The following is a 26518-nucleotide window of genomic DNA, read 5'->3' as shown; positions in this document are numbered from 1 at the left end:
TCGGTAACTCGGTCTTCCCAATAAGTGTGAAATAACGTCATTGCCCCCCGGCGGCCTAGTGATACCCTTGTTCTCTCGAAAATAGCGAAAATACGACCGAGGAAGAGGGAGGGAGGGAGGGGCGGAGAATGTCGGATCATGGATACACCACCATGAATATGGGATCATCTTCCTCACCTGGCAGCAGCGGAGTCGGGGGTGGTGGCAGCAGCAGTGGCAGCAGCAGGATAAGACCACCTCCTGGATACGGCGACGTCTATACTATGCCTGGAAGTGTGGATCCCAACATGCTCCGAGGTTGGACAGGTCACGAAAGAGGAGCAAGCTCGGGCTCGCTATCGGCTACTGCTGGAATGATATCGTCAGATTCTAGAGGCTCCATCGGTATCAACCCAAACGACCTTCGTGAGTAAGACCGCTCGCTTGTCTTTAGGCTTCAGAGTTGCCCAGGAGCACTTCCCCCCCTTCCCTTTGTGCATGCACTGGCCTCTTCCATCCAAGTTCATCCGGGTCACTTCTCTGTGCCTCGATACATACCTGTCCTTTGATGCGTCAAGGGTCCGTGCTGACGCTCTTCCTCGCATAGTTGAAGATGGACTCACATCAGACGAGTCATTGGAGTGAGTCGAGCTGAAATGCGCTTTAATTGATGAATTCCACCAGGTCAGACGAGGGCGAAGACGAAGGCAGTCCACTCGAAGAAGGTGAATCATCTGCTCAAGGAAAAGGTGAGATATTTCACGAATCTAATACAAGTGCGTATGAGCACTTTGCTTACGCTTTACTAGGCAAAGCATCCTCAAGCAAGACAGCAGCAGCTGCATCAGGCACATCTTTACGGCGAGGCATGTGAGTGCAGAGAGTGACTGACTACTCAACAATGACACGACTGGCTGACTTGTTCCCAACAGGGCGTGTACTTTTTGTCGGCGGCGAAAGCTGGTACGTGTCCAACTCCCGTGCTAAGACTGTTTGATCGTATTCTCTGGTCACTGATCCGACCTTGTCCAGCGCTGTTCAGGCGAAAAGCCGATATGCAGCATGTGTATCAAGTACAAACAACAGTGCGAATACATCCCTCCCCCGAAAAAGCCTGGCAAGCGCAAAAGTCAGCGAGGTGGGCGCCATGGCGGGAAACAGTCTGAAGCAAGCTGATCATCTACATCAGCACGCCCAGATCCACGAGCTCCTGCACAATCTCAAAAGCCTACTCCGACTCATTCCCCCGACAACGATCAGGTCACACATCCATCGTCGAACACAATCCCACCTTCTCAACCCTCTCACGTCTACCATCCTCCCTCTGGGAACGTCGACTTCAGCAACGGCGTACCGTACATCAATCCCTTGAGCATGACAGCTCCCATGCCGACCTCGTTCGTGGAGAACACCACTCAATCAGATACGAGCGCCTTTTTTGATGCCGACGTTTCGGGGCAATACAGCTTCTCCAATAATGTTGGCGGAGCCTTTCCTGCGAACGGCATGTACGATTCGAACTCGAACGGATATCATCAGACCCAGCTCTCCGACCTGACGAGTTGGAATGGGTACAATCTTGACATGCAGGACAACATGAGCTGGCCAAACGCAAGTTTCCCATCCATGCAATCCTCCGTCGATCTCCAGACACCTGTCATCGCCTCCCAATCAACACCTCAACAGCAATACATGCCAAACTTCCAAACACCATTAGGCATATCTCCACATGTCCAGCTCCAGCGCAACATCGATCTCAATACCACTCCTTTCGCCCCTAGTCCATTCCTTAATAGCTCCAACAGCCTCCAAACCGTTATCGATACTCCGACCGCGCCTGAACCAAGCTTCCGTTTCCCTGCCCATGTTTCTGGCGATTCGACGTTCTCCACACCAAGCGACGATAATCAACCACTTGCATTACCATCTCTCCCACCATCAACGCACAACAGTGCAGAGAGCCCGTCCATACCTGACTTGTCCGGCCTCGCTGCTGCGGAAGTCACCCATGTTACCAATACATCCCGAATAGATCCTATAGAAGGCATTACAGAGAGACTGGGTGAATTCTTGTTCAACCCAAAGGAGAGGCAAGACGTCGGGTCAAACGATTATAAACGACGTAGGCCAAAGAACGGCCAAGCATTTGATCCGGACAGGAGAGACTCGCTCGTCAGACTGCATGGTGTCGACGAGCACGACGGCCTCACAGATGAAGTCCGAGAAATCCTGTGAGTCGCTTTGTGCTCGGCAGGCCGTCCATCTGCTGACCGAATCCTTTCAGACTCGATTGTTTCCTCGCTCACTCCAAATTATTCTTTCACATGTCGATCCCACGTTTCAGGTATCGTCTACAGTTCACGGACCGGCGGAGGCCAAGCCTTGCCCTGCTCAACGCCATGGTAAGCTCGACTTCGAGACCAGTCTCTGACGCCGCAGTATCTCTGGGCAACGAGGATGTCCAGCAGTCCAAACATGGGAGAGATGGAGCAGACGTTTTTCGATAATGCCTGTCGAGCTTTGGATCTGAACAGTGCCAATGGTGATCGATTAATCGACTGTCTCCGCGCCGCCATGCTCCTCAGTGCTTGGTCATTCGTCTCAGGCAGATTCCACGAGGTGAGCGGCAAATTCGTCCCTGATCGAACGAAGACTTGTCTCACAATCGCCTTGCAGGGCTGGATCATATCCGGAATGGCCGTCAGATTGGTCCTCTCCACTGGTCTTCATCAGATCAAAAGCTGCGTCTTCGCTCCCGAAGTCAAACCAAATCCATTCTTGCGCAGCAAGGTCCACCTTCTGCCTCCGCTCGAAGATTCGATAGAACTGGCGGAGCGAATTCATACTTTGTACGTGCTTCCTTTGGGCTTTTGATGTCCCACTGACACTCGAATCATAGCTGGGCCGTGTTTGTGGTGGATCGATGTGGCGCTGCTGCTACTGGTTTCCCTGCAGGTATCAACGTAGAGGATATCACCACTCCATTCCCACGACCACTGGAAGATATCGTAGCAGTGAGTCCTGCTGGAGGACCTTTCTGCTCACCCTCGATAGGGCTCGGTGACTCGCCAGGACGATATCACCGTCAAGGACATCTATCGACCTGCTTATTTCCAACCCCTGGATGATATGTGGTACGCCAAGTTTTGCCGAGCCATTACCGTTTTGGAAAGAGCTTCAAAGCTTGCGCTTTTAGAGGCAGATGATGAATCGGAACACACTCGTCAATGGTCGATCTATCAACTCAATCCTTCGTTGCCTAGACCTCCAGCTTGGCTGGAGCAGCCGAAGTACAGGTGTTTAGCAGATTATCGCGAGACGAAGCTGGGTTTGGAACAGATGACCTCGGCGATGGGTGCGGACGGAGTGTTTCCACTGGATCGAATCAGAAACGCAGAGCTTGATGGGGCTGAACTCCCATACATCAGTCCTAAGAACATTATGCTTGTGAGTGGCAAAATGACAAATCTGGTCAGAGCTCACGTGGGGTCTTGCAGCATCATCAATACCAAGCTACTCATATGCTCTTACATGATATCAACTCGTTGGAGTGTGAGAATCAAGAGGCACTGGCATCTGCGAGACGTTCTGCAGCGTTGGTCAGGCAAGGTCCAGCTTTGGTCAGTTGAACGCTTTTAAGACTGTGTCAACTCCGAGCTGATGCCACTTGTTCTAGCCTTCGCTCGAGGTCGACTCTTTCACTATCACCGTGTGGAGCATTGTCGCCAAAGTGTTGGTCAAGGAGATTCGGCGGCTATTCCTCCTGGGCGACAGGGCCAGTAAGTGATACCTTCGCAGCCGATAGGCGAACAGTATGTTTAATATGTGGGACCACAGGCGCACTCGTGATTGAGAATGACGTCAATGTCTTTATCCAAGAAATGAACAATGTCGGCCTTTTCATGCAGCTTGCGTGAGTGCTGTTTTCATCGCGCCGAAGTCGCGTCAATCTGACCACCTGTCTACAGCCGCACTCAGGCCAAAGCAGTAGAGGAAATGCGAGATTCAGCCAAGAGATCTATTACTGAGGAAGATTTCTCCCCCCTTTACAAACCTAGAGATATAAAAGGTCTGCATCAGACACCGAGGACGTCAAGGACTGGCTCAGATGACAAGGCGAGAGGTGATAATGAACCGACGAGGATGGGATTTTAAAGGGTAATGTCAGCAGACAAGAGGAAGAGTAATCTGTATCATTAACTGTACTCATTGGCAAGACGAGCCTGCATGTCGTCCTCTTGTGCATTATGATGTATTCTTTGTACTGTACAATGGATTTCAAGTGATACTTTTACAACACTGGTAACCTATTATGCACAGACTGATCCGAAGCCCCTGGTCCATCTTGTGCCTCCCACAATGGCCAGAGCGAACAAATGACCCAAGACAACACTACCACCTACATAGATCCATTTCCACCGTTTCTTCTTGATCGCCCTCGCTTCAACGACAAATGTAGAAACCGTACTGAGGCATCCGCAAAACCCTTCTTCTAACCCATACAGGGCATTACACCTGACCGTACTGGTAGAGCCTACCGAGACAGGTCTCATGCCGACGTAAGTCGAGCAGACGACCAACGTAGCGAGCATGTTTGCGATGAATGTACCAAGTGGGAATCGGTCGATGAATGGCTGTTTGGGATTGATCCGAGCGAGGGCGAATCGAAGGATGGCACCTGGAGGTGAGAGAAGCATGGGGAAAATGGCCTCATGACGCCAATGACGGGGTCCAAGGAAATATAAGAGAAGCGCGATGAGATAGGATGCAAATGCCGAAGAGATGAAGAGAGTATCGAGGACAGGTGTAGCGCCCGTGAGTGGGTTGCGAGTGCGAGGTGAAGGCGTGGTCCGGGTCGAGGGCGTTCCACGAGTGGATAGACGAGCACCTCGAGAAGTCGCTGTAGCGGATGATGAAGAAGTGGACGTGTCTCCGAGTGTGGGTCGTCCAGCTTCACCGATCTCTTGAGGTGGTTCTGTAACACCATCTGCTTCTACTTTCACTGCGCGAAGCTCTGCGACCACTCGACGTCCCTGCAACCGCGTAGGCAATGGAGGAAAGATGGATGAAAAGTGGAGGCCTACGTCGACAGCGGCGAGAGCGACTAACCAAGTGGAGAAGGAGTAGGCGAGACCATCGACAGTCTGAGCGAGGCTTAGATCAGCAGGGGACTTTCCACACACTCTCAAAGAAGAGACACAGGACTGACATCGTACAGACCGCCTCTATTGAAATCGTCTTGATTTGAGAATGACAGAAAACTCTCCAACATCCAGGACGAGAAAGTGGTGATGGATCCGGCGACGCCAGTTGTCAGGAAGGTATAGATCGGCGGGTATCTGAGTCAATGGGTCAACGGGTCAGATCGATACCTGCGGTGCATATGGAATCTCCGTCTCAGCTCACATCTTTGCAATCTCTGACTTCCTATCCAGTGCGAAGCCCATGACCCCACAACCGACACCTTGTGCCCATAACAACGGATACACGCTGTGGCCATCATCTTTTTGGGGGGTCATCAGCTACTTCAGGAACTGTAATGTTTACTCTGTGATGGGAGATCACTCACATGTCCCCAAAGCTGTGAGGCCCAACCGGATCAAACAGCCTGCCATGGAAGCCAGGACCAATCCGGAGTAATGAGCTCCCAGGCGGCTCAGAGTGACTTCCTCGACGGGAGGTGGAGCCTCGCCCTCTCTTGGAGGCGGAGATGGTGGACGTGCTTCAGAAGGCAGCTCTGGGTCCTCTGATACGGCGGACATGGACTGTTGAGTCGATAGAATACGGATGAAATTCGGATCTTGATTCAAAGAGGGGTCGGGGGCAGGATCACGGGTGTTGTCTCGGGTCAGGACCCGGCTGGGCGAGGATCCTGGGGTAAGGCGCTGCCCCGACTGAGTCGGAACCCTCTTTGGCGTTATATCCCGTGCTGCGTCCACAGCATTGAGCGAGTGCGAAGGTTCAGTGGCCATCTCAAAAGATGTTCCTTGAAACGGAAACGAGATCCAGGTGTATAAGCGGTCCTCCTGAGTCTTACGCCTGGCACGATGTTGGAGCTGTTGAGCGATACCAACAGCTTCAAGTCCATCCTAGCTATCTCTTCAGCCGGCTGTCATCGCGGAACATTTCACAGAGAATCGAAGTATACGTGTAAGTGAATCATATTGTTTGTCAACTCGGAAATTGGGACAAGAAAATCCATGCCACCTAACTCTCTTCTCACCCAGAGGAATCTCATGCGTCCTTGAGCTCGTATAGATGCGCCTCGACCTGGCCGCCCGAAGAAACGGCGACTCACTGACGGACTGCATCCCGGGGCACACCGCGTATCATACGATTCCATGCCGATGGTCTCTAGGACTCCATCTCCCGTATCTCCCTCCATCATCAAAGCTCCATCTCCAGGTACACCCTCACCGGCCTTGACTCCCGATCCAGGATCACAAACACCACGCACTTCCTCTGATGATTTCTCGGCAGCATCACGGCGTACACCTCCCCCCGTCTCATCTCTGCCACCGCCGCCACCGGTACGAGCTTTAGCCAACGGGTTCGATGTTCGGAAAGATTACGGACGGTATATAAACTCCAATGGGCATCCAGCCATCATACCTTGTGATCACTGTAAGCGTCACGGACCTCATGCTTGTCGATTTCTCTTAAGATCTGATCAACGCTCGATCGGTCGAGCCAGGCTAAGACTATGTCACAAGTGCACGAGGGATGGCAAAGCGTGCAAGATCAATGGGGTCAGAGTCATCGATATGCTCGAAGAGGATTCGGATCGAGAGTTTGCAGCGGCACGGCCAGGGCCTGCGCAAGCACCAACTATACCGGCACCAAATACGATCCGATTGATACAGAAATCAGCACTACCGCCGGTACAGCATCGATTGTTGTTAAGGCCACGATCACAAGCCCAGCAGACGTCGACGTCAACTGCACCACGGGAAGAGGCTCAGAATCCCAGTCGTTGAGCTCGACAGCGGGCGAGACGCCAGACGTGGAGCTGCTCGAGCCGCGAGAAAGGCCGCGCAAAGGAGAAATCTCCAGCGAGAGGCATCGGATTCGGAAGACAGCACTCGGACGACCAACCCATTGCTCGAATATCTCTGCCTCAGCTGATTGGTGTCATCCGGGACCTTAAAGATGAGGTCAAGCTGATGAGGATCGCCATGGAGGACGTTAATCGTCAGCGCTAGAGCTGGATGAGACATGGTATTCCAGAGACAACACTTTTGTACATGATGCAGGGCTCAAATGGTATACTTTATCCAAATATCTAGATGATATCCCACATCTCCTCCTAAGTGATTGTCAGAATTGGCATCCTGGACGCCGCCCAACTCACCATTGCGCAACAGAATTTACCACAAGCCACAGAAGCCGATAGCGTGTATTCGCTGATCGAGATCTTTTGATCGACCCATTGGTCGGCAAAGTTGTCCGGACTGAAGGTGTCAGCATCGGTTGGCGAGCATGGAGTCTAACGCTCACCCTCGAGCCATGGCGCCAACAAACACAGCTATGGAATGGGACTCCGGGAGAGTGGGCAAGAACTGGGATAGTCTGACTGTGGGAGCGTCGGCGGAGAGTGCTGAAACACAGGTTAGCTGCAGGTTCCAGATTAGGTGCCAGTCAGCACCTACTGAGCTTGATGGTGTTGGTTGGAAAGTGGTCGGTGACTGGGTTCTGGAGATCGCCGTCAGCACGATCCTGCGTGGTAAGGTATACACGCACCTTGATCACTCTCAAGAGCTTCTCTGATCCTTGGACACCTCTGATACTGAGTTTGTGCAGGAGTTGCACTGGACGCCATTAGCTCGACTGAATCACTCCCCTGGTCGATGCGACGGCTAACTCACCCATGAGACCTGAGAACCGCTTGAACGTCCTAGGTATTCTGACACTCGGGTTGACTTCAATCAATTGGCCTTTGGCGGTATGTATGTAGACCTGCAAAAGCCCAGCTTTGTTCAAGGGAGAGTCGAGCAGGGTTAGGAGGCACTGAGGCGCAAGTCGTCCTTCGTCAATAGCGGTCATGGGGCGGTCTCTGACTCTTCTGACCGCTCACCTGGTGCGTGATATCTGGTCTGGCATCTGCGATATCCCTTCCTGTCTTTGCCAATATTCCTTGATGGTCATCACAATTTAGCAAGGCGTATTTGGCCTCTTTTCCAGCTGCATTCTTGCCTCCTGATCCTGATGAGACTCGATAGGCTTCCAGACAGGCCTGAGGGGTGTCGATCAGTTGAGAGAATCCTTGCGCGGAGCACAGCTGGGTAAAGACGCTTACTCACCTGCGACAGTACGACAATCAACCTCCTTGTATTCTCCTTCTCTGTTGTACTCTTCGGAACGGTCGCTTGCTTAGGTACGAAATCGACACCTGCAGTCGCTCGTCTGGAGCCTGGGAGCGGCTTCGTTACTCTTGAATGAGCGATAGCTTTGGCTATACCCTGCTTTATGGATTCATCCAATCCATCTCCCATCACACCATCCGATTCGACCTTGACAGTTTGTCCTCTTGCGCCTTGCTCATCGTCCTCTTCGTCGACTCCTTCGGCTCCCCCTGCATGTCTTTTGGCTGCGTGAAGAGATCCTACTAGTCCATTCGACTGTCGCCTGCTTCCTGAGGCTCCGGCCCCAGCAGTAGAACCAGCCGAAGAAGCCATGATCGGTGTGGGCGGCAGAGGATGGAATTTCGACTTGGCAGATGGGTTAAATGCCGGTGCCGTAGCTGACATCTTCGATACCTTCGGTTCGGGTGCGGGTGATGCACTCGCATTCGATGCTCGTCGCTTGGTTGGCTCAGGAGACGATCGCATGATGGGTAGTAAGACAACGGGCGGGATGCGAGCAGAAGAGTGTAGGAAATGTGGAAGAGATCAATCTCGCTTTGTGGTCGGGATTCAGAAATTTCAGATCGCACCGAGAACATGCCGGCATCCGATTCTCGCACTGGCGGGCTGGGACGGGTTCATGGACAGACAGCAGGCTGTACACGACAACTTCTGCGCATCATCAACAACAGTCGTGACACCTTTGCTCTCATATATAACATGTCATCACGGCCTATGAATGTTACATATGACCGTTGTGTGCTATCAGACACCCGATACCTCCCACCTAAGCAGCGTGGAGAATGTCCAAGAACTGCTTGCTGGCAGTTCCGGCAGGCACAGACTTCTTGACGGATCCCTTTCCGGCCTTCTTTCGCTCCTGTCGGATGAGCTCTTGACGACGAAGGGTCTTGGCGTAAGGGTTGAGTCTGAAGAGAACAGCCTTGTTTCGGAGAGGGTTCTTCTTCTGGGTGAAGGGTCCTGGAGATGAAATGAGCACCATCCTCGCAAGAGAGAAGGGCACGATCGGACTTACGCTTGGCGACGGCCTGGCCCTTGGGTCGGACAATGGATTGGATCTCGTCAGAGTTGATGATGCGGGTGACGTCGGATGAGGTGACCTTGGCGTGGGGAAGGCTGGAATTGATGTCAGTGCGATGTTCCGACCGGATAGAGCCTCGTGCGTGCGGCAGCAGTCGACTCACTTGAATCCAGACTTGTTCTCGTAGATTCCGTCGAGGGCTTTGACGGCACCTTCGGTCCAGATGACGAATCGTCCGACGTGACCACCGGGAGCGAGTTGGAGAAGGTTCAAAGCGTCAACGGGGCAAGTCTCGACACCGGGAATGTTCTTGACGGCTCGGACGATACCCTCGTCTTTGTCGTAGACGACAAGAGGTCCTCGTCGTTGCCTGTATCTCCTGTTCCTCATCTTTCCCTTTCCAGCTCGAGTCTTTCTAGAGTTGGAAACTTTGGTGATGTCGGGGTAAGCGGCCAAGGTCTTGAGGAGCTCAACAGCCGCCTTGGTCTTGTTGATTCCCTGGACAGACGAGGAGACAACGAGGGGAACTTCCTGAACCTGCTCAATTCGGTGACCTCGGGCGAGGACCAAAGAGGGAAGAGCAGAGGCAGCAACGGCAGAAGCAACGGCGTATCGCTTTTGGTTCTGGTTGATCTTGACGTGCCATTTCCTCCAAGTCTTGGTAGGAGCGAACATTCGTCCTCCTCGGCACATGTTTCCGAAAGCGGCCTGTCCAGATCGCTGGGTACCACCTCCTCCAACACGGGGGATACGAGCGACCGCACGACCGGTACCCCAAGATTCGGCAGAGGTCTGGTGTCCGGCGTTCTCAGCGACGGCGTAAGGTTGTCGTCGGTTCTTAGCCATGGATTCTGAGGACATGATCAATACACCTCCCCTAGTCAGATCATTCTCCACCCACTGTGAACCTGCTGAACCACATCCAAACGGATGGGAGCGGTGAAGACGGCAGGGAGGGGGAGAGAGCCTGAGGAGTCTCCCTCGGCGGACCAGACGGTGATGGTGGGTCGAGCAGCCATTTTGAGAATCTGATAGCGTCAGTCAGATGGGGTGAATACAAGCCAAGAGCTATGAAATGCTCACTGTTGTCGAGGGTTGAGTCTTGAAGATACACCCAGCTGCTCACTGCTCACTACAAACTCTTTTCGCCAAAAGGGTGGAAAATGTCGCATCGGCATTTTCGAACCGTTTCGACAAAACGCCGAGATAAAATGAATGTGGCAGTCTATGATGATGCTCGCGTGGCACCTCGCGCGCCGCGCAGCTTTCCACACAGGTTGTCTCTGTCCCCTTTGTCCTGAAAAGCCCATCATCTTCTGATCACTGCGAAGAAGGACAGTCTGTCACGCAATCATGTCCAGGCTCGCTCATGACCAATAAGACTGCAACCACTACCTGACTATCAAAAGGCCTGCCAGATCATTTTCTTGCGACCACCGCCAGCTCGGTCGCCTCAGAATCAACCCATCACCGAGCGATGCAGAGGCCCTCTGCGAGATCGTCTCAGCAAAACAACAGCTCCGCACCTCATACACCACTGCGACAACTCAGATCACACACTCCAACCATTTATCACGACGACGACGACGAGATCGCAGATCCTAGGCCTTGGGAGACAAGAACTCCACAACAGTATTACGGTTCGAGGCGTGACGCTCATCAGTATTCCCATAACCCAGCTCTGAGTATCGACAAGGCTGCTGGAGTTGGAAACGATCTACCATTGTATGACGAGATGGAGACTCGGAGAAGGTATGGAGAGAAAGAAGCGGTCGCTGGCGCGGGAGGTGCGGGGCCCAATAGCGAATTGGACGAAAAGGCAGCGTTGATGGATGATGATCAAGGCAAATGGGCTAAAGGTCATGGGGCTGGACCTGGGATAGGTGGGAGAAGAGGCCTTCCACCCAAACAAAGACAAGAGGGATGGGTAAGCGAGATGGAAAATCATTCGAAACGGTCCGCTGATCTTGTCTACAGAGGGCGTTCTATGCCGAGTACGAAGATTGGATCTGGTGTGGCATCTATACTATCCTTTCAATGACGACGAGATTCTGGCGTATAGGAGCTGCCGATTATGTCGTATGGGACGAGGCAAGTCAGGCGTCGCATTTGTTGCAGCGCCACACTGATATGCTGTCGCAGGCTCACTTTGGCAAGTTTGGTTCTCATTACATCAATCGGGATTTTTACTTTGACGTCCACCCTCCCCTCGGCAAGATGCTCGTGGGTTTGGCAGGCGTCTTGTCAGGCTACAACGGAGGCTTCGAGTTCAAATCTGGTGTCAAGTACCCTGAAGATGTGCCTTACACAGCTATGAGAGTCATGCTGGCTTCGTTCGGGGTGGCTTTGGTCCCGATCGCATGGTGGACAGCTGGAGAACTGGGATGGTCAAAGTTTACCAGACATTGGGTGACAATATGCGTACTGTGTGGTGAGCTACATTCGGCCCGACTTGCCCTATGAAGCTCAGTCCCCTCAGATATCGGTTGGCTCTGTATCTCTCGGTTCATTCTGCTCGATTCGATGTTACTGTTCTTCACATTCACCACTGTACTTGGATTGGTCAAATTCCACAATGAGAGGCACGAGTGAGTCCTCTGTGGGGCGGCGTAGGAAGGACTACTGACCGCCTCAGTCCCTTCGGCGAGGATTGGTGGCTCTGGCTCGTCTTCACTGGGTGGTCAATCGGCTGCACATGCAGTGTCAAGTGGGTCGGTCAATTCGTCACTGCCCTGGTGGGTCTATACACTATTGAAGATCTCTGGAACAAGTTTGGCGACCTGTCCATGCCTATCGTGAGTTATCATATGTTGTTGACCGAAGCTCACGCCACCAGCGTACATACATCAAGCACTGGGTTGCAAGAATCGGCTGTCTGCTCGTCATTCCCTTTGTCGTTTACGCCACCTGCTTCAAGATGCACTTCATGATTCTCAATCGATCGGGTCCAGGCGACGCCCAAATGTCATCCCTTTTCCAAGCCCATCTCAAGGGCAACGACTTTTCCGAATCCCCTCTTGAGATCGCCTATGGATCCAGAGTCACGTTCAAGAATTACGGTTATGGAGGTGGACTTCTCCATTCTCACGTTCAGACCTTTCCTACTGGATCACAGCAACAGCAAGTCACATGTTATCACTACAAAGACGACAACAATCACTGGCTGATCGCCGAACCCTGGGGAGCCGATCCGATTGATCCGGATGGTCCGATTCAGTTTCTCGAACACGGTCATGTGATTCGGCTGATTCATGCTGCAACGGGCAGAAACCTCCACTCTCACCCTATCGCAGCTCCTGTCACCAAGGAGAACTATGAAGTCGCGGGATATGGAAATTTGACCGTCGGAGACGATAATGATCTATGGGTCGTTGAAGTCGTTGACGACACTCATTCATCAAAGGGTACCATGAACAATCGGATTCACTCGCTCACCACGCGAATCCGGTTCAAGCACCGAGATCTGCACTGCTATCTGCGGGCGGCGAATGCAGTCTTGCCGCAATGGGGTTTCAAACAGGTCGAAGTGTCGTGTGATAAGGAGAATAATCCGAAAGACGTACACACCTACTGGAATGTGGAATCTCACTGGAATGAGAGATGTGAGTGTGGTGTGGAATGGATCAATCTGACTCCTGTAGTGCCCCCTGGCGAAGCCAAGCTGTATAAATCCCCGTTCTGGAGAGACTTTGTTCATCTCAACGTGGCGATGTGGACGTCAAACAACGCTCTCATTCCAGACCCAGACAAGGAAGATATCCTGGCTTCAAAGCCTACGGATTGGCCTTTCCTCCATCTTGGATTGAGAATGTGCGGATGGGGAGACGACCAGATCAAATTTTACCTCCTCGGTACTCCTGTCATTTGGTGGGGTGGCAGTGTGTCTCTCATCTTGTCGATTTTCGTTGGATTCTGGTACATTGCGAGGATGCAGAGGCATTACAAGGATTGGAAGGCTGGAGAATGGGAGCAGTTCCTGTGGCCTGCAAAGGTCGCTTTGGGCGGTTGGGGATTACATTTCCGTGAGCTGTCAGCTCCGTTGTCAGATCTCATTCCACGCAGTGCCATTTTTGATCATGGGCCGGGTCACTTACCTCCACCATTACGTGAGTCAATCTATTACGAGCCTTGTCCAGCGAGATCTGAAGTGTTGTCCAGCTCGAACCTTTGTGGTTTGCCGTTCTCATCTTTGGTCACCTTCTGGACCACTTCTTCTTTGCATCTCCGCATAGATCACCGAGAGCCAAAATTGCCTGGTTCGTATTTTGGACAGCGCTCGTCGTAGGCTGTTTCTGGTGGTTCAAGGATCTGGCGTTAGGTATTCACGGGCCTGTCAATAGCCACAAAGGCTGGTCATGGAGACCATCGTGGAATGTGAGTGGCGCTGAGTGTGATCGAATGTAGCGCCCGCTGATAGGGTGGCATGTCTCAGATCTACAACTCGTGATTTCAACGAGACTTGACGAGCAAACGACACTAAAGCATGAATTGATATGTTGCATTGATGATCACACTTCACCGCCTGACCCACATTTCAAACCTATACGTCGTGCCCTTCTCCTCGATCTCTCCCTTTGGCGCTTCCCAACCTAGCCACTTGCAGAGCTCCTCATGGGTCGACCGCAACCATATTGGTCGGCCGTCCACTTGGGTCGATGCGAAATCATTGAGGAAGACATCAGACGCGTATTCTGGGCTTATGATTCGAGTCAAAAGCACTCTGTCGACCAGAGGGGACTGAGTTGAAGTTGAGCTCTGGTTCAGAGCCTCGTTGTACAGTTGAGCACCACCCATGAGGAAGATCCTATGTGCCCCTCGAGTCTGAGTAAGGGCAGATTCCAGAGAGGTAGCGGAGGAAGTCGATTCGCCAGGCCTAAAAGCAGATCAACTCACTTGATCGACCTTTGCCAAACGGGAGAGACTGACAGGTCCAGCTCTTGTCGAGATACGACGATATTGTGTCTATCCTTTAACGGTCTAAACTTTGCTGGTATAGATTCCCAGGTCTTTCGACCCATGATCACGGCGTTGGGCGTTGTCGGAGATTCACCCGTCGTCACTGGCTTGCAGAAAGGAGCATCAGACGAGACAGTCTCGAGTCGAGGAGCATCTCACTTACCCCTGGCAAAGTATTTCATCTCGCCCGGAAGCCTCCAGGCAAGTGTACCGTTCTTTCCTATACCATTAGATGTAGTGGCTGCCACGATGGCTGTCATAGATCGAGAGATGGGCATTGTGGTGGTATGGTCGGATGGCATGGTCAAGAGCGCTTCGGATGGCTCTAACTTTCGCTTCAGAAGAGAAGGTACCCCTAGTGTAGACTATCTCCGGGTCGTCCTACGATTGTCGACTGCATTGAGATCTCTCTCGGCGCGCGTATCGCGCGACCCCTCTGCCTCTGAACCATTTACTTACTTGTGGGCTCAAATAAAGGTTTTATTGGCCTGTTCGGAGACGTCATTCAAAGTGTGCTCCCCCTCTCGCACCTGAAGTTGACCAGTACTCATTCCCATCCTTGCGGTTGCATACAGGTGGACAGGGAAACCCATAGCGACGATGCCTGTAAGTGATTCCATCTATAGTGAAGACATCGGGGGCGGACGGCCATCTGACTCGACCCTCAGGCTTACCACTCTGTATTCAACGAGGATGCCTCGGTCCGACAGATTGGGAACATGGCTGTATTGCCTATAAATACAAAGATCCGAGGACCAGCTCCCATAGCATGTGAGTGGAGAGCTGAGACTGCCAATAGAGCCCCTCCAAGGCCGTCGCTAGCATGTCAAAGATCACGCGTAGATGTGATGTAGATGGAACATCGCTGATACCGTCCGCAGCCGACCCATCAGAGCCGGATATCATTGAGGAGAGTCTGGATCTGTGAGGGTTTCGTTTCCCTCAGTCTGGACAGTCACTCATGTCTCCCACTCTTCAGCTTCAGAGCCAACTGTCTCTTCAGAAACTTTGAGATCAAAGGTGGGCCAGAGCATAGTGGTGGTTTTGCTCACCTCCACCTAGGACCCGCCGACCGACTTATGATCTACCTCATCCTTTTCATATCAGAGTGTCTCACGAAACTGTCGCCCACTGCCGGGAGACCATCACCAAGTTATCAAGAGGCTTCTAAGCAGTTGTCCACACTGGCCGTCGACAATTTTGCCTTGCCCGGAGACGCTGGATTTCCCCTCAACTCGTTATATCATCCTCCCGCCTCCAGAGCGGATGCTGGTGAGGTCAACCTGTGACTTGTGTACATGCCATCATGTTAATCCGCTCAATTCAGATGCCCTTCGGTCTTACCTTACCCAAACCCGATCGGAGCTAGCCCAGAGACTTTGTGATCGTCTTTATCCCCCTGAGCACCAGCTCGGAGCCGATGGTCAACCTACCGGACAAATGGGACCCAGAGCAACTAAGCCTAGCAAATGGTGGATGAGCTTCCAGAAGAGACGGTGAGGGTCTCATGTGGCGCCATTTTCAGCACCACTGACAATCCGCAGATTCATGGGAAGAAGTTTGGGGGCGTAGGCAAAGAATAGCGTGCAGCAGGAGAAAAGGTGGGGAATGCTTGAAGGGGAATGATTCAGAGCCGACGCAGCTCTCTGGCGATAGGGCTGGTGAAAGAAAAGATATGGTCTTGCAGTGCAGGTTGTCGCCTTTTTTGCTCTCGCTTCCTGCTCCTCAGCCTGTTTCTCACAATCCCATGTTTTGACCCTCTTCCACTCAAGCACGACAAAGTTGACTTCATACTCCCCCTCAGTCGCAGGCAGATGCGACGCGTTTTATGAACACTGAAAGGACACTTGAATGGATCAACCTGTACGGGGAAAGCGATGTTCTACCAGAAAGGATTGTCGTCTAGACACTGGCTCACACATACTGATCGTCGAGATACGTCGAAAGATGACTGATGTGTTCAGTCGCACACTTGACATCTACAGCTCTGACAATCCTATCTCGTCTACTTACACACATCGCACCCTCGACATGTCGGACTCCTCTGCCAAACGCTCTCAGATCAACATCCCTCGACTCCCTCCCGTCATTACCATTACGCCGGCCACGCTACCTTCTCCCCAGAATCTTCCACCCACCCCGGATTCTCTACAATCTCCCAAACACGATGAGAAGAAGAGCTCTTCTCCTTCGCTACCTGCAACTGCCAAGTCCGCATCTCCAAGCCCTATCAGAGGTATCCTCCCGATCCTCACTGATCGGTACGATGAGCCAAGCTCCCTCTTGATCCCCTTGACTCGACATCTGCAGCTTCTTCATCCTCAAACGCCAACTCCTGTCATAGAATTCGTGGCCACTCGATTGATCTCTCATGATCGTCCCTACGGTCACAGTGGACCTTGGAAGCCTCTCGGAGGTGATGGAGAGGACATCGACTTGTCTGCCGCTGGCATCGGAAGAGAGGCTTGTAAAGGGTTCGAGCAGAGGGAGAATGGGAGGGGAAGAGAGTTGGACCGGAAGTTGGAAGGTATGTATAGGATTGCTAGGGAGAGCTGGAATAGACTAGATGACATGGCTCCCTGCGGAGGAAGGTAAGGGCACACCACGCCCCCATACAGTAGGCTAGGTGGCAGATCCATGAATATCACTTTCAAGCAAATTTCTTAGTAACCCTCCTGCCCTGTGTGAGTCCCGCCTTTCTGGGTGGTGAGAAGAGATCAGAGTCAAACCTTCTGTTCCCTCGCCAAGTCTTCGAAGCGAGCAGGTCACCATGGGTCTCGGACGACCAGGCCTGGCTTCTCCGAAGCTCCCGTTTGTTCGAGAATATCTTGGTGCTCACGTAATGACAATGCCTGGTACTCCAGTCTGCGCATCTCGTCTCCTGTACGAAGGCTTGGCGACAATAATGACACAGCTTGACATATAGTGTAATAGCTTCATGTCTACAGTCTCTTTCTCAAGACTTTCTTGTCCACAGATTTTCATACAGTAGAAAACCCTCCGAAAGCCTAATTCACTCTCAAACCAGTCCAATAGCACCGAGATCCACTTTGGTCATATCTCTCTTTGACAAGGAGCTATGTATATGGACGTGTCACTCGTCATCGCCTACTCCTGCCCATCGATACGCTGTGCGAGAAACTGACCCGTCGCCATGCCTCCGCGCCTCACTCAGGATTTTTGCCACTCTAGTCGTGTGGCACCTTGGCAAAGTGCTCTCAGGGGGATCGACCTGTGTTTGCACCCAGCAAACTCGGTCATTTCTCAAGATGGGGAGCTGAAACTTGGCAGTAGGCTACTATATCAGTATCTCAGGTGATACGAAGCTTGCGATCTATGTATCCATTATACCGTCTTGATATAATATCTTTCACTTTGTCGACCTCCTAGTCCTTTCTCCGATGATTTTCTTTTTCAAACCATGAAAAATGCGAGCCGCGAGTCGGTTACCTCACTTGAAATCCTCACTTGACCCTCTCCGAATCCTTTCCACTGGAAAAGTGCCACACTATCCTATAACACCGTATAACCCCGTCAACTTCGTCCATCCAGCGTGTTACAGTTTTAAAAAAAGAGAGGCGAAGTGCGATGAGTGAGCGAGTTGAGTGAGAGAGTGAGAGTGAGCGAGAGATACCAATAAGGACGATGGATAAAAAGGGGTCTGGAACTCTTTTCCCCATTACATCTCCAACGATTGACCTCTTACCTGTTCAACCGATAACTCGAATCGTACATTGATACATCATGGGTAAGTGAATGCATAGGCATGGCTCGTACATGTCTATCTCATGCATAGACCATCACGCTGACCATACATGTTGCACAGCTCGAACCAAGGTGAGCTCGGCACCCTCCTCGTCGCTATCGCCGATCTTTCCTCGCCACCCGTCAACAAGGGTCCATCCTGATTATAGTCGGGACATCCTGCTGCATAATCAAACGCCACCTGCTGCACCTCCTACCATCCTTCTCCATCGCCTATACTATCTCCTTCAGACAGCCCGCCGAGCAGCGGCGGCGGCGTGCATGCGCACGGCCTCCGACACCACGCCCACATTTTATCTTTCATCATATCAGCCACTATTCCGAGTGCACTCAATCTCCAACCTTTACCCGTCTTCCCCGGGCTTTCTCTTCTGGATTCCGTACTGACATTCTCCCTTCAGCAAACCGCACGAAAGTCCACCGGTGGTAAAGCACCCCGAAAGCAGCGTGAGTGACCCCCTTTATCTTGCACACTTCCACCTGGGCATTTTCTCCGGCCTCACGTTAGTACTTCTAACTTACACCACCATAGTCGCCACCAAGGCCGCTCGAAAGTCTGCTCCTCAGGCCACTGGTGGAGTCAAGAAGCCTCACCGATACAGGCCCGGAACTGTCGCCTTGCGAGAAATCCGACGATACCAGAAGTGAGCCTTATATGTTTCTCTCTTGAGCTTCAGCTGACCCTACCAGGTCTACTGAGCTTCTGATCCGAAAGCTTCCCTTCCAGCGACTCGTCCGAGAAATCGCTCAGGACTTCAAGACTGATCGTGAGCTTCTCCTTTGCTCGTTCGTGGTGTCTCAAGCTCATATTCTATAGTCCGATTCCAGTCCTCTGCCATCGGAGCTCTTCAGGAGGCCTCTGAGGCTTACCTCGTGTCCTTGTTCGAGGACAGTGAGTTCAATCCTTGAGCGTGACTTGTACTGTATTGATCGTTTCTCCAGCCAACCTTGCTGCCATTCACGCGAAGCGAGTCACCATCCAGCCCAAGGATCTTCAACTCGCCCGACGACTCCGGGGCGAGCGATCTTAAATGGGTCCAGTGTGACCTTCTGAGGCGGGGCCCAGCCTCGCTTTGTTCTTCTGCGACACCTATAGTCTCTGCGCATCCCACTACCTCTCTCACTTTCGTACGCTTACCATCCACCGTTTGTACTCTTATTCGTTTTTCGCTCGTCCCCTTACATCAAGCGCAGATGTTCCAATGTCCGTAGAGACTGAGACGCATGTATGTCCGATCGTGTATCCATTCTGATGCCCTGTTCATGGAGGCTGAGGGTCTACCGACATTGTGTTTCCTAATCTGTCCTCGCTCTGTCTTTCCTTCTGCGCATTCTCTCGTAACCTCTGTAAAGCGTCTACCATCTCGCTCAGGAATCTAGCTTCTAAACGCGTAGCGTATAGACCCAGCTCAGCTTCCGTTGAAGTACTCTTCTCCGAATCAGTACCATTCGCTGTCGTTGAGTTGGTGGAGGCGCTTGTGACTTCCGGCAAGGTCGACGCGAATGGCGTAGGGATAGCATTGACAGGTGGAGGTCTCAGAGTCTGAGGAGCAGCTCGAGTTTCCAACAGGTAATAGACAGTCTGACGGAGGACGAATTGGATTTTCTGAACGACACAAAAAACGTCAGCACAAAGTCTGTCTGGGCTGACTTTGACCAAGTCGTCGCGAAAGGCACAGACTCCAGACTCACATCCAGTAAGGTCATATATTTGTCCACGGCTTCTCTCGCCCCGATACCTGATGCTTCATCTTCTGAACCTTGGACAGAAGCAGGCGAGACGAGGTGATGGAGGATGGGCTTGATGGATGCCAATAGCTCCGGAATGGCCTGTAGAGCATGCATCAGCAGTGCTCTTGCAAGGGGCGCGCAGCGCAGCTGCACAGTCTTGAATGACAGTATATGTACAGCACTGGAGACTGTATGGACCAGCGCTTCACAGCTGCTCGCGGCGGCTTTCTGACCTCGCACTGTCTTCCTCAACTTACCGATTCCACCGCTGTGAGTGCTCCAAATAACGACTCCAGATCCAGCGATTCCAGGTCAAGCGGATCATTGTTACTGCTGGTATCCATCCCCCCGCCCTCAGACATGGCGCCGTGCACAAATTATGCCGCTGGAGCTTGCACTCGCAGAATGCGAAAACGATTAACCATATGACACACTGTTATCGCTAGCTTTTGTTTTTACCAGATCGACCTCATGGGTGGCACCGCCATATCGTCAACTTCGTGATGCATCAAAGTCTACAGCAAAGTATCGTGATGGCCAGACGGCAATGACAGCGTCGAAAAAGATACGAGACAGCAACAGCACGATCCAAGGAACATCGAGGCAAATCACGCTTCATCTGCACAATGCAGGGTGCTCTTGCCGATGCCCATACCCATCCTGACGAGTGTCTCGATGGACGCTCGTCCATTGTCCAGCAGGTCTTCGTCCCACTGCAAGGCACCCTTTTCGAACACGCAGACGATGGTGGAGCCACCTGCAGGTAAAGCGTTAACATCCTTGAATCCTTGAGTTACCCAGAGTGTACGTACCAAAAGCAAAATACCCCAACTCGTCAGTCCGTTCAACCATCTGACCTTCTTCCACTGAAGTCTTGATACTGCCGACCACTGTACAGATGAGTGTCCATCCTAGATTCTCCAGACAGCACCACTCACTCATGGCGCCTACCCAGACCGTCATAACCAGCCCAAATTCCTCTGTATGAATAGGGACAACCTTTCTGACGTTCTCGCCATACACGTCCAAGCCCGTTCGGATAGCTTGTGGGTTGACAGTGTAATACTCTCCGTCAATCATAGTCATTTTGCCGATTCTGCCCTTCACGGGAGAATGAAAGCGATGATAGTCTTGCGGTGCGAGTCTGCGGCGTAATCAGTGCCCATTGGAGGGGGCTTTACCCACCTGAAAATCCCGAGAGCTCCTCCGTCGTAACGATCAACCACATCCGCATAATTTGGGCCAAGGAGCCTTGCAATCGAGAATTCTCTCCCTTTGATCCAGATAGTAGTCGCCTCCTGTACGGTCTCGAAAGCCATCATTCGACAATCGGCACAAGACACAAGCCGACCTTCGTTGCCTGGATCTGCCACGGGTCTAGCATCAGGCTTGAGCTTGCGGTAGAAGAACTCGTTGAATGTCTTGAAGCTGTCCAAGGGGTCCAAGATCTCATTGATATCGAGGCCGTGGAACGCGATAAAGGTGGGAATGTCGACAGCTGAAGAAGGTGAATCGTATTTGAGACCTTGCTTCACAGACAGAGATTTGAGCATTCTCCGAGCTGACAGTAAGCGGGACATTCCGAGATCTTTCACTCACCCCTTCCACCCTCCATACGGGATCTGGCCCCCTTGTACAATACTCTTATACCGACTCGAACATAGACTGCCATCTTTTCCTCCTGCAGTTGACCTGTCAACCTATCTTGAACCAGGATGTTGGCCGAATTCGCTCCCAGTGAATACGCGCCAATGGCGACTTTGTTGACAAGCTTGGTGAAGAATTTGCGTTGAGCCTGGCTGCTTGTGACATAATTGGCAGTGACGATTCTATCGACTCTTGACCAGTCGGCAGAAGCGCAAATCGCCAAGTGAGTCACGATATCCTGCTCTGAGCGTTTCTTCAGGCGTCTTCGATGACAGAGTGGACAAGTTCGAATATTGATGATTCGCTCCCGATCTTCGGGGAACGAGTCTTCAGAGTCTACACTGCGCAAGTCATCCTCCAGATCGCCCTCGGCTTCTGAAGACGCAGCAGTGATAGCTTCGCTACCAGCGTCGGAGTCCGCGACCGAGCCAATGATCGGCCCTCCTTCCGCGGTCATGCTCCCTGATCTCTCGACCTTGACAGAGGGTACGCTCTCCATCGATACTTGATTGCCCGGAGCGCCTTGCCGCGGTCGCGAGTTTATAATGTGCTCCCGGAGCTCGTCGGGATCGACTGGGCTGGAAATGTTGCCGTCGGGGCCCGTCACATCTAGACCATCATCGACAGGCTTGGCAGCTATGGGCGGAGTCGAAGCTTCAGTCATCAGGTCGTGGTCTGGTTTCTTGGAGACTTTTCGCTTTTCTGATCTATGCTTCTCTACCTCCCGCTCCAAGTTCGTGACGACCTCATCGATGGTCAGCTCGTCTTCGTATGGGTGTTTGCCGAAGCGAGTGAAGTAGCTCTCGAGAGTCCGCTTGGTCAGTGTAGAGCCGAGCGAGTCCAGCATGGTTGCGAGTTCGGTATACGAAATCTTGCCCGTCTCGTCAACGTCATATTGAGTACAGTATTGGCGCCAGAATCGCTGACGGACAGCATCGTATGGCTCGTACTTGGCTCGGATGATGATTTTCGGTGAGTGCTTTGACTCCCAGGGCGTATCTTTGTCGCACACGAGCGGCAGCTGAAAGGTAATATCAGAGAGTAGGGCAGATTTATCGCTCACTGTGAATTCTGTCATGTCTTGCTTTCCATCATCATTCTGATCGTACAGACCGGTCTGAGGATCCGGTCGAGATACATTGTCCATGAGCTTGTCCAGTGGAAGAGTACAGATGCCGATCATGTCATTACCCGAGATCTGGAATCAGCGCCTTATTACGAGACTGACTCACCTTGTCCCAGTCGAGCACGGACAATCCAATGGTGTAGTTGGCTTCGTGGCGTTTGACGTGGAACAATAGCTTCTCGTCCCAGGTCGGGTTGAGCGAGTGCCTGATGACCCGTGTTCTAAAGACCTTCTGACCGAAGGCAATGACGACGAAGGGGTCCATGTCAAAGCCGAGACGTATCGCTTGGGGATTGTCAGGACGGGTCAAAGTGCCAGTCACCTACAGTTCTTGATCCTCGGGAGATCCTCCGCAGACTTGATTTCTAACACTACGATCCCAATGACGTCCTTGACCTTGCTTGAATCATAGTTGAAATCCCTGGTTGAGCGCTTGCTTGAGACTTTGCTAGTCCGCCGACCAAAGATTGGTTTACGTCTTGAAGCACCAGGCGTGGACGCGCCGGGTGTGGCAGGCACAGATGATTCTCCAGCGGTCGCCGGTCGATCAAAATACCCCGGCAAGGACGTCTGACGCGGGGCTTGACGTCGAGAAGTGGGAGCGAGCAGACCAGCGGTCTTTGGAGCATCATCGGAAGCCTGACGGGGTGGCGGTACAGCCGTGAGGGGTTCTTCTGTGAATGCTTCCTTGGTCATTTCACGGTGATGCGCTAGAACGTCCGTATCGAGCGCATCTTCATACTCCTCCTCGGAAGAATCGGTTAGACCATCATCCTCGAGTCCCTCGTCACTGCTACCTGAATCCGAGGCGTCGTCTGTGATGTGGGATTTGCCCATCAGATGACTGAGACGAGAAGAGGCGGCATCGTGGATCGAGCCAAGGGACAAATGTCCCTTGGGCATCGGCGAGTCTGCACGAGTCCGGACAGTCCCGATTCCTTGATACTGCACTGTCAGCAAGATCACTGGTTGGTGAAACTCACGGCTGGAACGCCGAGGACACCGGCGAGGTCCGGTGCGCCGTTGCTCTTCTGGGCAAAGACGCTGTGGATTCGTCTTATCCTCTTCAACGCATCTTCGCCATCGGCAGCCTCTTTGGGCGGGACATACCCAATCTGAACGTATATGGCACCAGAGGCTTTCTGTCGACGACGAGTAGAAGCCAATCGGCGACGTATAAGCTAAGCGTCAGCGAAGTCTCCTTTTGACTACCCACTGGCAGACCCTCGTCCCACAGCCTGATGTCTCCGTCGTCGAACCAATCGATGACTGGAAGAGCAAATTCTCCCATGTATTCTTTTCGCATCAAGTCCTGAGAGATCAGCTCTAGAAAGCTGAGGTGGACTCACTTTGTCCCATACGACACCTTCGAGTCCTCGACTGCCTACGAGGGTCGCCAGACTGATGTAGAGAGGGAAGTCGAACGTGCTCTCATGAGCTGGGAATACTGGATCAAGATTTTTCTTCACGACTGGTGTGTTATGACGAGAAGCGGGAGGGATAACGAGCGAGACGAAGCTGATCGATTCTCGTCAGTCATCTTCTCTTCTTCTCCGGAGTTTTGTGACTCACGGATCGCTAGTGCCTCCACGGTCTTTCGCAACCAGGCTCTCTGCTTTGACGATCCTGACCCTGACCCAAGCAGCTGGCTCTTCGCCTTCCAGAGGTTTCCTGGGACTCTTAGTCGTTATTGACGCATGGGTTGGTGTCGAACCGTCCTGACTGCTTTTCTTCAACCTGAGCCCCCTTCGACGTCGCTTCGGAGGCATCGGCAAGGGACTCTCGACGACTGCCAAGTGTTCGGGCTGTGTTTGTGGACTACTGCTGTCCGCAGCAAGATCAGGGACGATCGTCTTGGAGGAAGACGTCGAGATGACATTGTTGGAAGACGATGATCTCGAGAGTGAGCGGGGTTTGAAAGTCGATGCTGCGAGTCTGAGCGGTTTAGAAGCGAAGCGTTTCAGGCGATCTCCGGATGGGTGATCGGATTCCGTGTTCCCATGGTCGGAAGCTGTCGTGAGGTGCATGGGATCCTGCCCACCCATCATTGAATGACTGTGAGGAGCCCAACGAACAGTGATGTAATAAGCCTAACTGCCATTCATCGTTCGTTTCATTGTTCGTGTTCTCGGTCCTAAAAATCCAATAGGGAAGCGTGTGAAAGGAGGTCGATACTTTGTGCCCAGATCACCCTGCCAAGAGCATCCAGTCTAGACCTTGTTGTTGTTGTCGTCGTGGTTGTTGTTGCTGATTCGTAGTCGAGAGACTGACCGATGCTATGATGAGTGAGCTTGACCTATGAATTCAGCAAGAAGCCACTGAAGCCTTGGGTCCGGCAAAACAAGGTGACCGATGAGAGCGATGCCCGAGAAAAAAGTTTTAGAAATCCGGCCATGCATCATTCCGGTCATATGTGAATCATTCACATTCATTCATCTAGGATAAGTCTATGCGGCGACCACGCTCGCTGTCACAGTCTATGACAATTCCCTCCAACGCAATCTGCTGATATTATACTGCTCTCAGCTGGCCTCCGCTGCCAGGTCTTTCCAAGCTGCGAGCTGCTTCTTGAGCCCATCTAATCTAGCATCTACATATCCAATACCATCTTGTCCAATGACCAATCTTGCTGGTTTAGCGACATCGGGAGACGCTTCCAGAGAAGAGAACTTGAGAATGGTCTGCGCTGCCTTGCTCGCGTCTCCCAGAGTTCCACCGGCAAAGGAATTCCGGAAGTGAGTCATGGGATGATCAGGAGCGTTGTAGGGTGCGACGGGAGGGACAAAGCCTGCTTTGTTCATCGCCTCGGTCTTGAAACCACCAGGCTCGACCACTCGGAGCTGAAACAATGTCATGTCAGCGATGCACTCGGTAGAGCGTGTGTAACGGCACACTCACTTCGATGTTCCAATCTGGTGACATTTCAGCTTGGACAGAGTCGATAACAGCTTCTACACCTAGAGAGCGCATCAGCTTATCGTTCTGACAATCATTCGCCAGACGCCAAAACTTACCGGACTTTGCAGCGGCAAAAAAGGATAGAAGCGGCAGACCTCCCCCAAGGCCGACCATGCTGGATACGGTGACGATCTTTCCACCACCTTGTTTTCTCAAAAGCGGGATGGACTCTTTCAAAACGTTGATAGTACCCCAAAAGACGGTCTCGAATTGTTTGCGAGCGAGATCTTCCGGCATAGTCTCGAATTCTCCCATGACTGTCCAACCGGCATTGTTGACGATGATGTCGATCTTGCCAAAGGCCTCGACGGTGGCTTTCAGCGCAGAATCCACCTGATCCTTGTTGGTGACATCGAGAGGGAACGTCTTCAGCGAGTCGGCATGCTCCGTCAAAAGGGATTGAGGAAAGTCTTTGGGCTGTCGCAGGGTCGCTGCAACCCGATGACCTTGGCTCAAAGCTGCTTTGACGAGCTCGAGACCCAGACCTGAGAAGAGTGTCAGTGATGAAAGCCTTGAAACGTGGATCTTGAGCTTTGCCTACCAGAAGATGAGCCAGTGATGAAGATGACCTTGGACATTGGGACAGGTATGTTGGGAATGATCTAAGCGAGATGATCTCTGTGGGATGTCCCAGATGTAGTGAGAAGGTGTTGACGAAGATGCGTGGACGAAATGAGTGGGCGAGCCAGTTCTTAATATATATGTGATCTGAACCTGACCTCGGGAATGTCCAGGCACAATGAATGAATGACCTTAGGCCTTAGATAGCCTCAATCTGCCGAAGCCCGCAGTCCGGCCGCCTTGGGATCGGGACCGTCGATCATGCTGTCAGAGCTCAGCTCCAGCGTCCCCCATTGAGGGTGGAGGCCGAAATCAGCAGCCGAGGCACATTCAGCCGGCGAACGGCCGGCATTTGATACAGAGACATTCAAAGATCTATCAAAAGATTATTAATAATCCGGCAGAGATCTA

At 52.3% G+C, this 26518-nt stretch overlaps 14 protein-coding genes across 14 annotated transcripts; 6 read left to right on the top strand and 8 right to left on the bottom strand.

Annotated features, from left to right (window-relative positions):
- Nucleotides 1-113: 113 nt before the first annotated feature.
- On the bottom strand, nucleotides 114-942 carry BD324DRAFT_638067 (hypothetical protein). Its single transcript, XM_022017078.1, has 5 exons — nucleotides 912-942; nucleotides 789-849; nucleotides 603-728; nucleotides 404-542; nucleotides 114-347 (listed from the first exon to the last, which is right to left on the bottom strand). The coding sequence occupies exons 2-5, from the start codon at nucleotides 831-833 to the stop codon at nucleotides 343-345; spliced, it is 315 nt and encodes a 104-aa protein (XP_021868311.1). The 5' UTR covers nucleotides 834-849; nucleotides 912-942; the 3' UTR covers nucleotides 114-342.
- BD324DRAFT_638058 (hypothetical protein) lies at nucleotides 664-4275 on the top strand. Its single transcript, XM_022017077.1, has 14 exons — nucleotides 664-728; nucleotides 789-849; nucleotides 912-942; nucleotides 1012-1117; nucleotides 1169-2210; nucleotides 2264-2381; nucleotides 2419-2598; nucleotides 2656-2828; nucleotides 2879-2993; nucleotides 3034-3426; nucleotides 3477-3599; nucleotides 3656-3758; nucleotides 3817-3892; nucleotides 3948-4275. Coding segments are annotated over exons 2-14 (2649 nt in total). The 5' UTR covers nucleotides 664-728; nucleotides 789-847; the 3' UTR covers nucleotides 4135-4275.
- BD324DRAFT_638052 (CrcB-like protein-domain-containing protein) lies at nucleotides 4276-6182 on the bottom strand. The gene is made up of 4 exons (XM_022017076.1): nucleotides 5549-6182; nucleotides 5386-5482; nucleotides 5189-5318; nucleotides 4276-5123 (listed from the first exon to the last, which is right to left on the bottom strand). Exons 1-4 carry the CDS (start codon nucleotides 5949-5951, stop codon nucleotides 4290-4292), a joined length of 1464 nt encoding a protein of 487 aa, XP_021868309.1. The 5' UTR covers nucleotides 5952-6182; the 3' UTR covers nucleotides 4276-4289.
- A 3-nt stretch (nucleotides 6183-6185) lies between these two features.
- BD324DRAFT_638049 (hypothetical protein) lies at nucleotides 6186-7237 on the top strand. Its single transcript, XM_022017075.1, has one exon. It carries the CDS (start codon nucleotides 6321-6323, stop codon nucleotides 6954-6956), a length of 636 nt encoding a protein of 211 aa, XP_021868308.1. The 5' UTR covers nucleotides 6186-6320; the 3' UTR covers nucleotides 6957-7237.
- Nucleotides 7238-7261: 24 nt separating this feature from the next.
- BD324DRAFT_584191 (Alpha/beta knot methyltransferase) lies at nucleotides 7262-8654 on the bottom strand (the record flags this gene model as incomplete). Its single annotated transcript, XM_022013667.1, has 8 exons — nucleotides 7262-7285; nucleotides 7331-7430; nucleotides 7477-7576; nucleotides 7629-7671; nucleotides 7720-7787; nucleotides 7845-7986; nucleotides 8054-8212; nucleotides 8280-8654. 8 exons carry the CDS (start codon nucleotides 8652-8654, stop codon nucleotides 7262-7264), a joined length of 1011 nt encoding a protein of 336 aa, XP_021868307.1.
- A 369-nt stretch (nucleotides 8655-9023) lies between these two features.
- BD324DRAFT_638044 (putative 60S ribosomal protein L4) lies at nucleotides 9024-10484 on the bottom strand. Its single transcript, XM_022017074.1, has 5 exons — nucleotides 10447-10484; nucleotides 10265-10391; nucleotides 9527-10214; nucleotides 9358-9458; nucleotides 9024-9302 (listed from the first exon to the last, which is right to left on the bottom strand). Exons 2-5 carry the CDS (start codon nucleotides 10380-10382, stop codon nucleotides 9109-9111), a joined length of 1101 nt encoding a protein of 366 aa, XP_021868306.1. The 5' UTR covers nucleotides 10383-10391; nucleotides 10447-10484; the 3' UTR covers nucleotides 9024-9108.
- A 164-nt stretch (nucleotides 10485-10648) lies between these two features.
- Nucleotides 10649-13851, top strand: BD324DRAFT_638041 (Dolichyl-phosphate-mannose-protein mannosyltransferase-domain-containing protein). Its single transcript, XM_022017073.1, has 10 exons — nucleotides 10649-11290; nucleotides 11341-11454; nucleotides 11506-11794; nucleotides 11843-11951; nucleotides 11999-12158; nucleotides 12200-12965; nucleotides 13005-13385; nucleotides 13426-13469; nucleotides 13522-13737; nucleotides 13796-13851. The coding sequence occupies exons 1-10, from the start codon at nucleotides 10841-10843 to the stop codon at nucleotides 13808-13810; spliced, it is 2544 nt and encodes an 847-aa protein (XP_021868305.1). The 5' UTR covers nucleotides 10649-10840; the 3' UTR covers nucleotides 13811-13851.
- BD324DRAFT_638040 (dihydrofolate reductase-like domain-containing protein) lies at nucleotides 13852-14712 on the bottom strand. Its single transcript, XM_022017072.1, has 3 exons — nucleotides 14483-14712; nucleotides 14290-14422; nucleotides 13852-14236 (listed from the first exon to the last, which is right to left on the bottom strand). Exons 1-3 carry the CDS (start codon nucleotides 14619-14621, stop codon nucleotides 13879-13881), a joined length of 630 nt encoding a protein of 209 aa, XP_021868304.1. The 5' UTR covers nucleotides 14622-14712; the 3' UTR covers nucleotides 13852-13878.
- Nucleotides 14713-14919: 207 nt separating this feature from the next.
- BD324DRAFT_653710 (actin-related protein 2/3 complex subunit 3) lies at nucleotides 14920-15891 on the top strand (the record flags this gene model as incomplete). The annotated part of the gene is made up of 7 exons (XM_022018694.1): nucleotides 14920-14925; nucleotides 14988-15090; nucleotides 15201-15243; nucleotides 15299-15339; nucleotides 15382-15591; nucleotides 15647-15815; nucleotides 15864-15891. 7 exons carry the CDS (start codon nucleotides 14920-14922, stop codon nucleotides 15889-15891), a joined length of 600 nt encoding a protein of 199 aa, XP_021868303.1.
- On the top strand, nucleotides 15840-17019 carry BD324DRAFT_192292 (hypothetical protein). Its single transcript, XM_022012135.1, has one exon. The coding sequence runs from the start codon at nucleotides 16171-16173 to the stop codon at nucleotides 16912-16914; it is 744 nt and encodes a 247-aa protein (XP_021868302.1). The 5' UTR covers nucleotides 15840-16170; the 3' UTR covers nucleotides 16915-17019.
- Nucleotides 17020-17673: 654 nt separating this feature from the next.
- On the top strand, nucleotides 17674-19329 carry BD324DRAFT_605407 (histone H3). Its single transcript, XM_022014001.1, has 7 exons — nucleotides 17674-18067; nucleotides 18146-18156; nucleotides 18486-18531; nucleotides 18617-18728; nucleotides 18775-18851; nucleotides 18902-18976; nucleotides 19027-19329. The coding sequence occupies exons 1-7, from the start codon at nucleotides 18064-18066 to the stop codon at nucleotides 19113-19115; spliced, it is 414 nt and encodes a 137-aa protein (XP_021868301.1). The 5' UTR covers nucleotides 17674-18063; the 3' UTR covers nucleotides 19116-19329.
- On the bottom strand, nucleotides 19312-20223 carry BD324DRAFT_638027 (hypothetical protein). The gene is made up of 3 exons (XM_022017071.1): nucleotides 20073-20223; nucleotides 19777-19914; nucleotides 19312-19690 (listed from the first exon to the last, which is right to left on the bottom strand). Exons 1-3 carry the CDS (start codon nucleotides 20175-20177, stop codon nucleotides 19346-19348), a joined length of 588 nt encoding a protein of 195 aa, XP_021868300.1. The 5' UTR covers nucleotides 20178-20223; the 3' UTR covers nucleotides 19312-19345.
- A 200-nt stretch (nucleotides 20224-20423) lies between these two features.
- On the bottom strand, nucleotides 20424-24615 carry BD324DRAFT_584266 (phosphatidylserine decarboxylase; the record flags this gene model as incomplete). Its single annotated transcript, XM_022013675.1, has 13 exons — nucleotides 20424-20572; nucleotides 20628-20705; nucleotides 20754-20959; nucleotides 21001-21376; nucleotides 21415-22483; nucleotides 22526-22660; nucleotides 22695-22873; nucleotides 22915-23533; nucleotides 23572-23769; nucleotides 23805-23900; nucleotides 23938-24106; nucleotides 24161-24318; nucleotides 24379-24615. The coding sequence occupies 13 exons, from the start codon at nucleotides 24613-24615 to the stop codon at nucleotides 20424-20426; spliced, it is 3669 nt and encodes a 1222-aa protein (XP_021868299.1).
- Nucleotides 24616-24873: 258 nt separating this feature from the next.
- BD324DRAFT_191694 (hypothetical protein) lies at nucleotides 24874-26513 on the bottom strand. Its single transcript, XM_022012134.1, has 4 exons — nucleotides 26088-26513; nucleotides 25603-26031; nucleotides 25487-25545; nucleotides 24874-25428 (listed from the first exon to the last, which is right to left on the bottom strand). Exons 1-4 carry the CDS (start codon nucleotides 26122-26124, stop codon nucleotides 25111-25113), a joined length of 843 nt encoding a protein of 280 aa, XP_021868298.1. The 5' UTR covers nucleotides 26125-26513; the 3' UTR covers nucleotides 24874-25110.
- Between the last annotated feature and the right edge of the window lie 5 nt (nucleotides 26514-26518).

This window comes from Kockovaella imperatae (assembly GCF_002102565.1).
Source record: "Kockovaella imperatae strain NRRL Y-17943 chromosome Unknown BD324scaffold_16, whole genome shotgun sequence".
Lineage (NCBI taxonomy): Eukaryota > Fungi > Basidiomycota > Tremellomycetes > Tremellales > Cuniculitremaceae > Kockovaella > Kockovaella imperatae.
The sequence above is the reverse complement of the archived record's forward strand: the minus strand, read 5'-3'. Positions and strand labels throughout refer to the sequence as shown.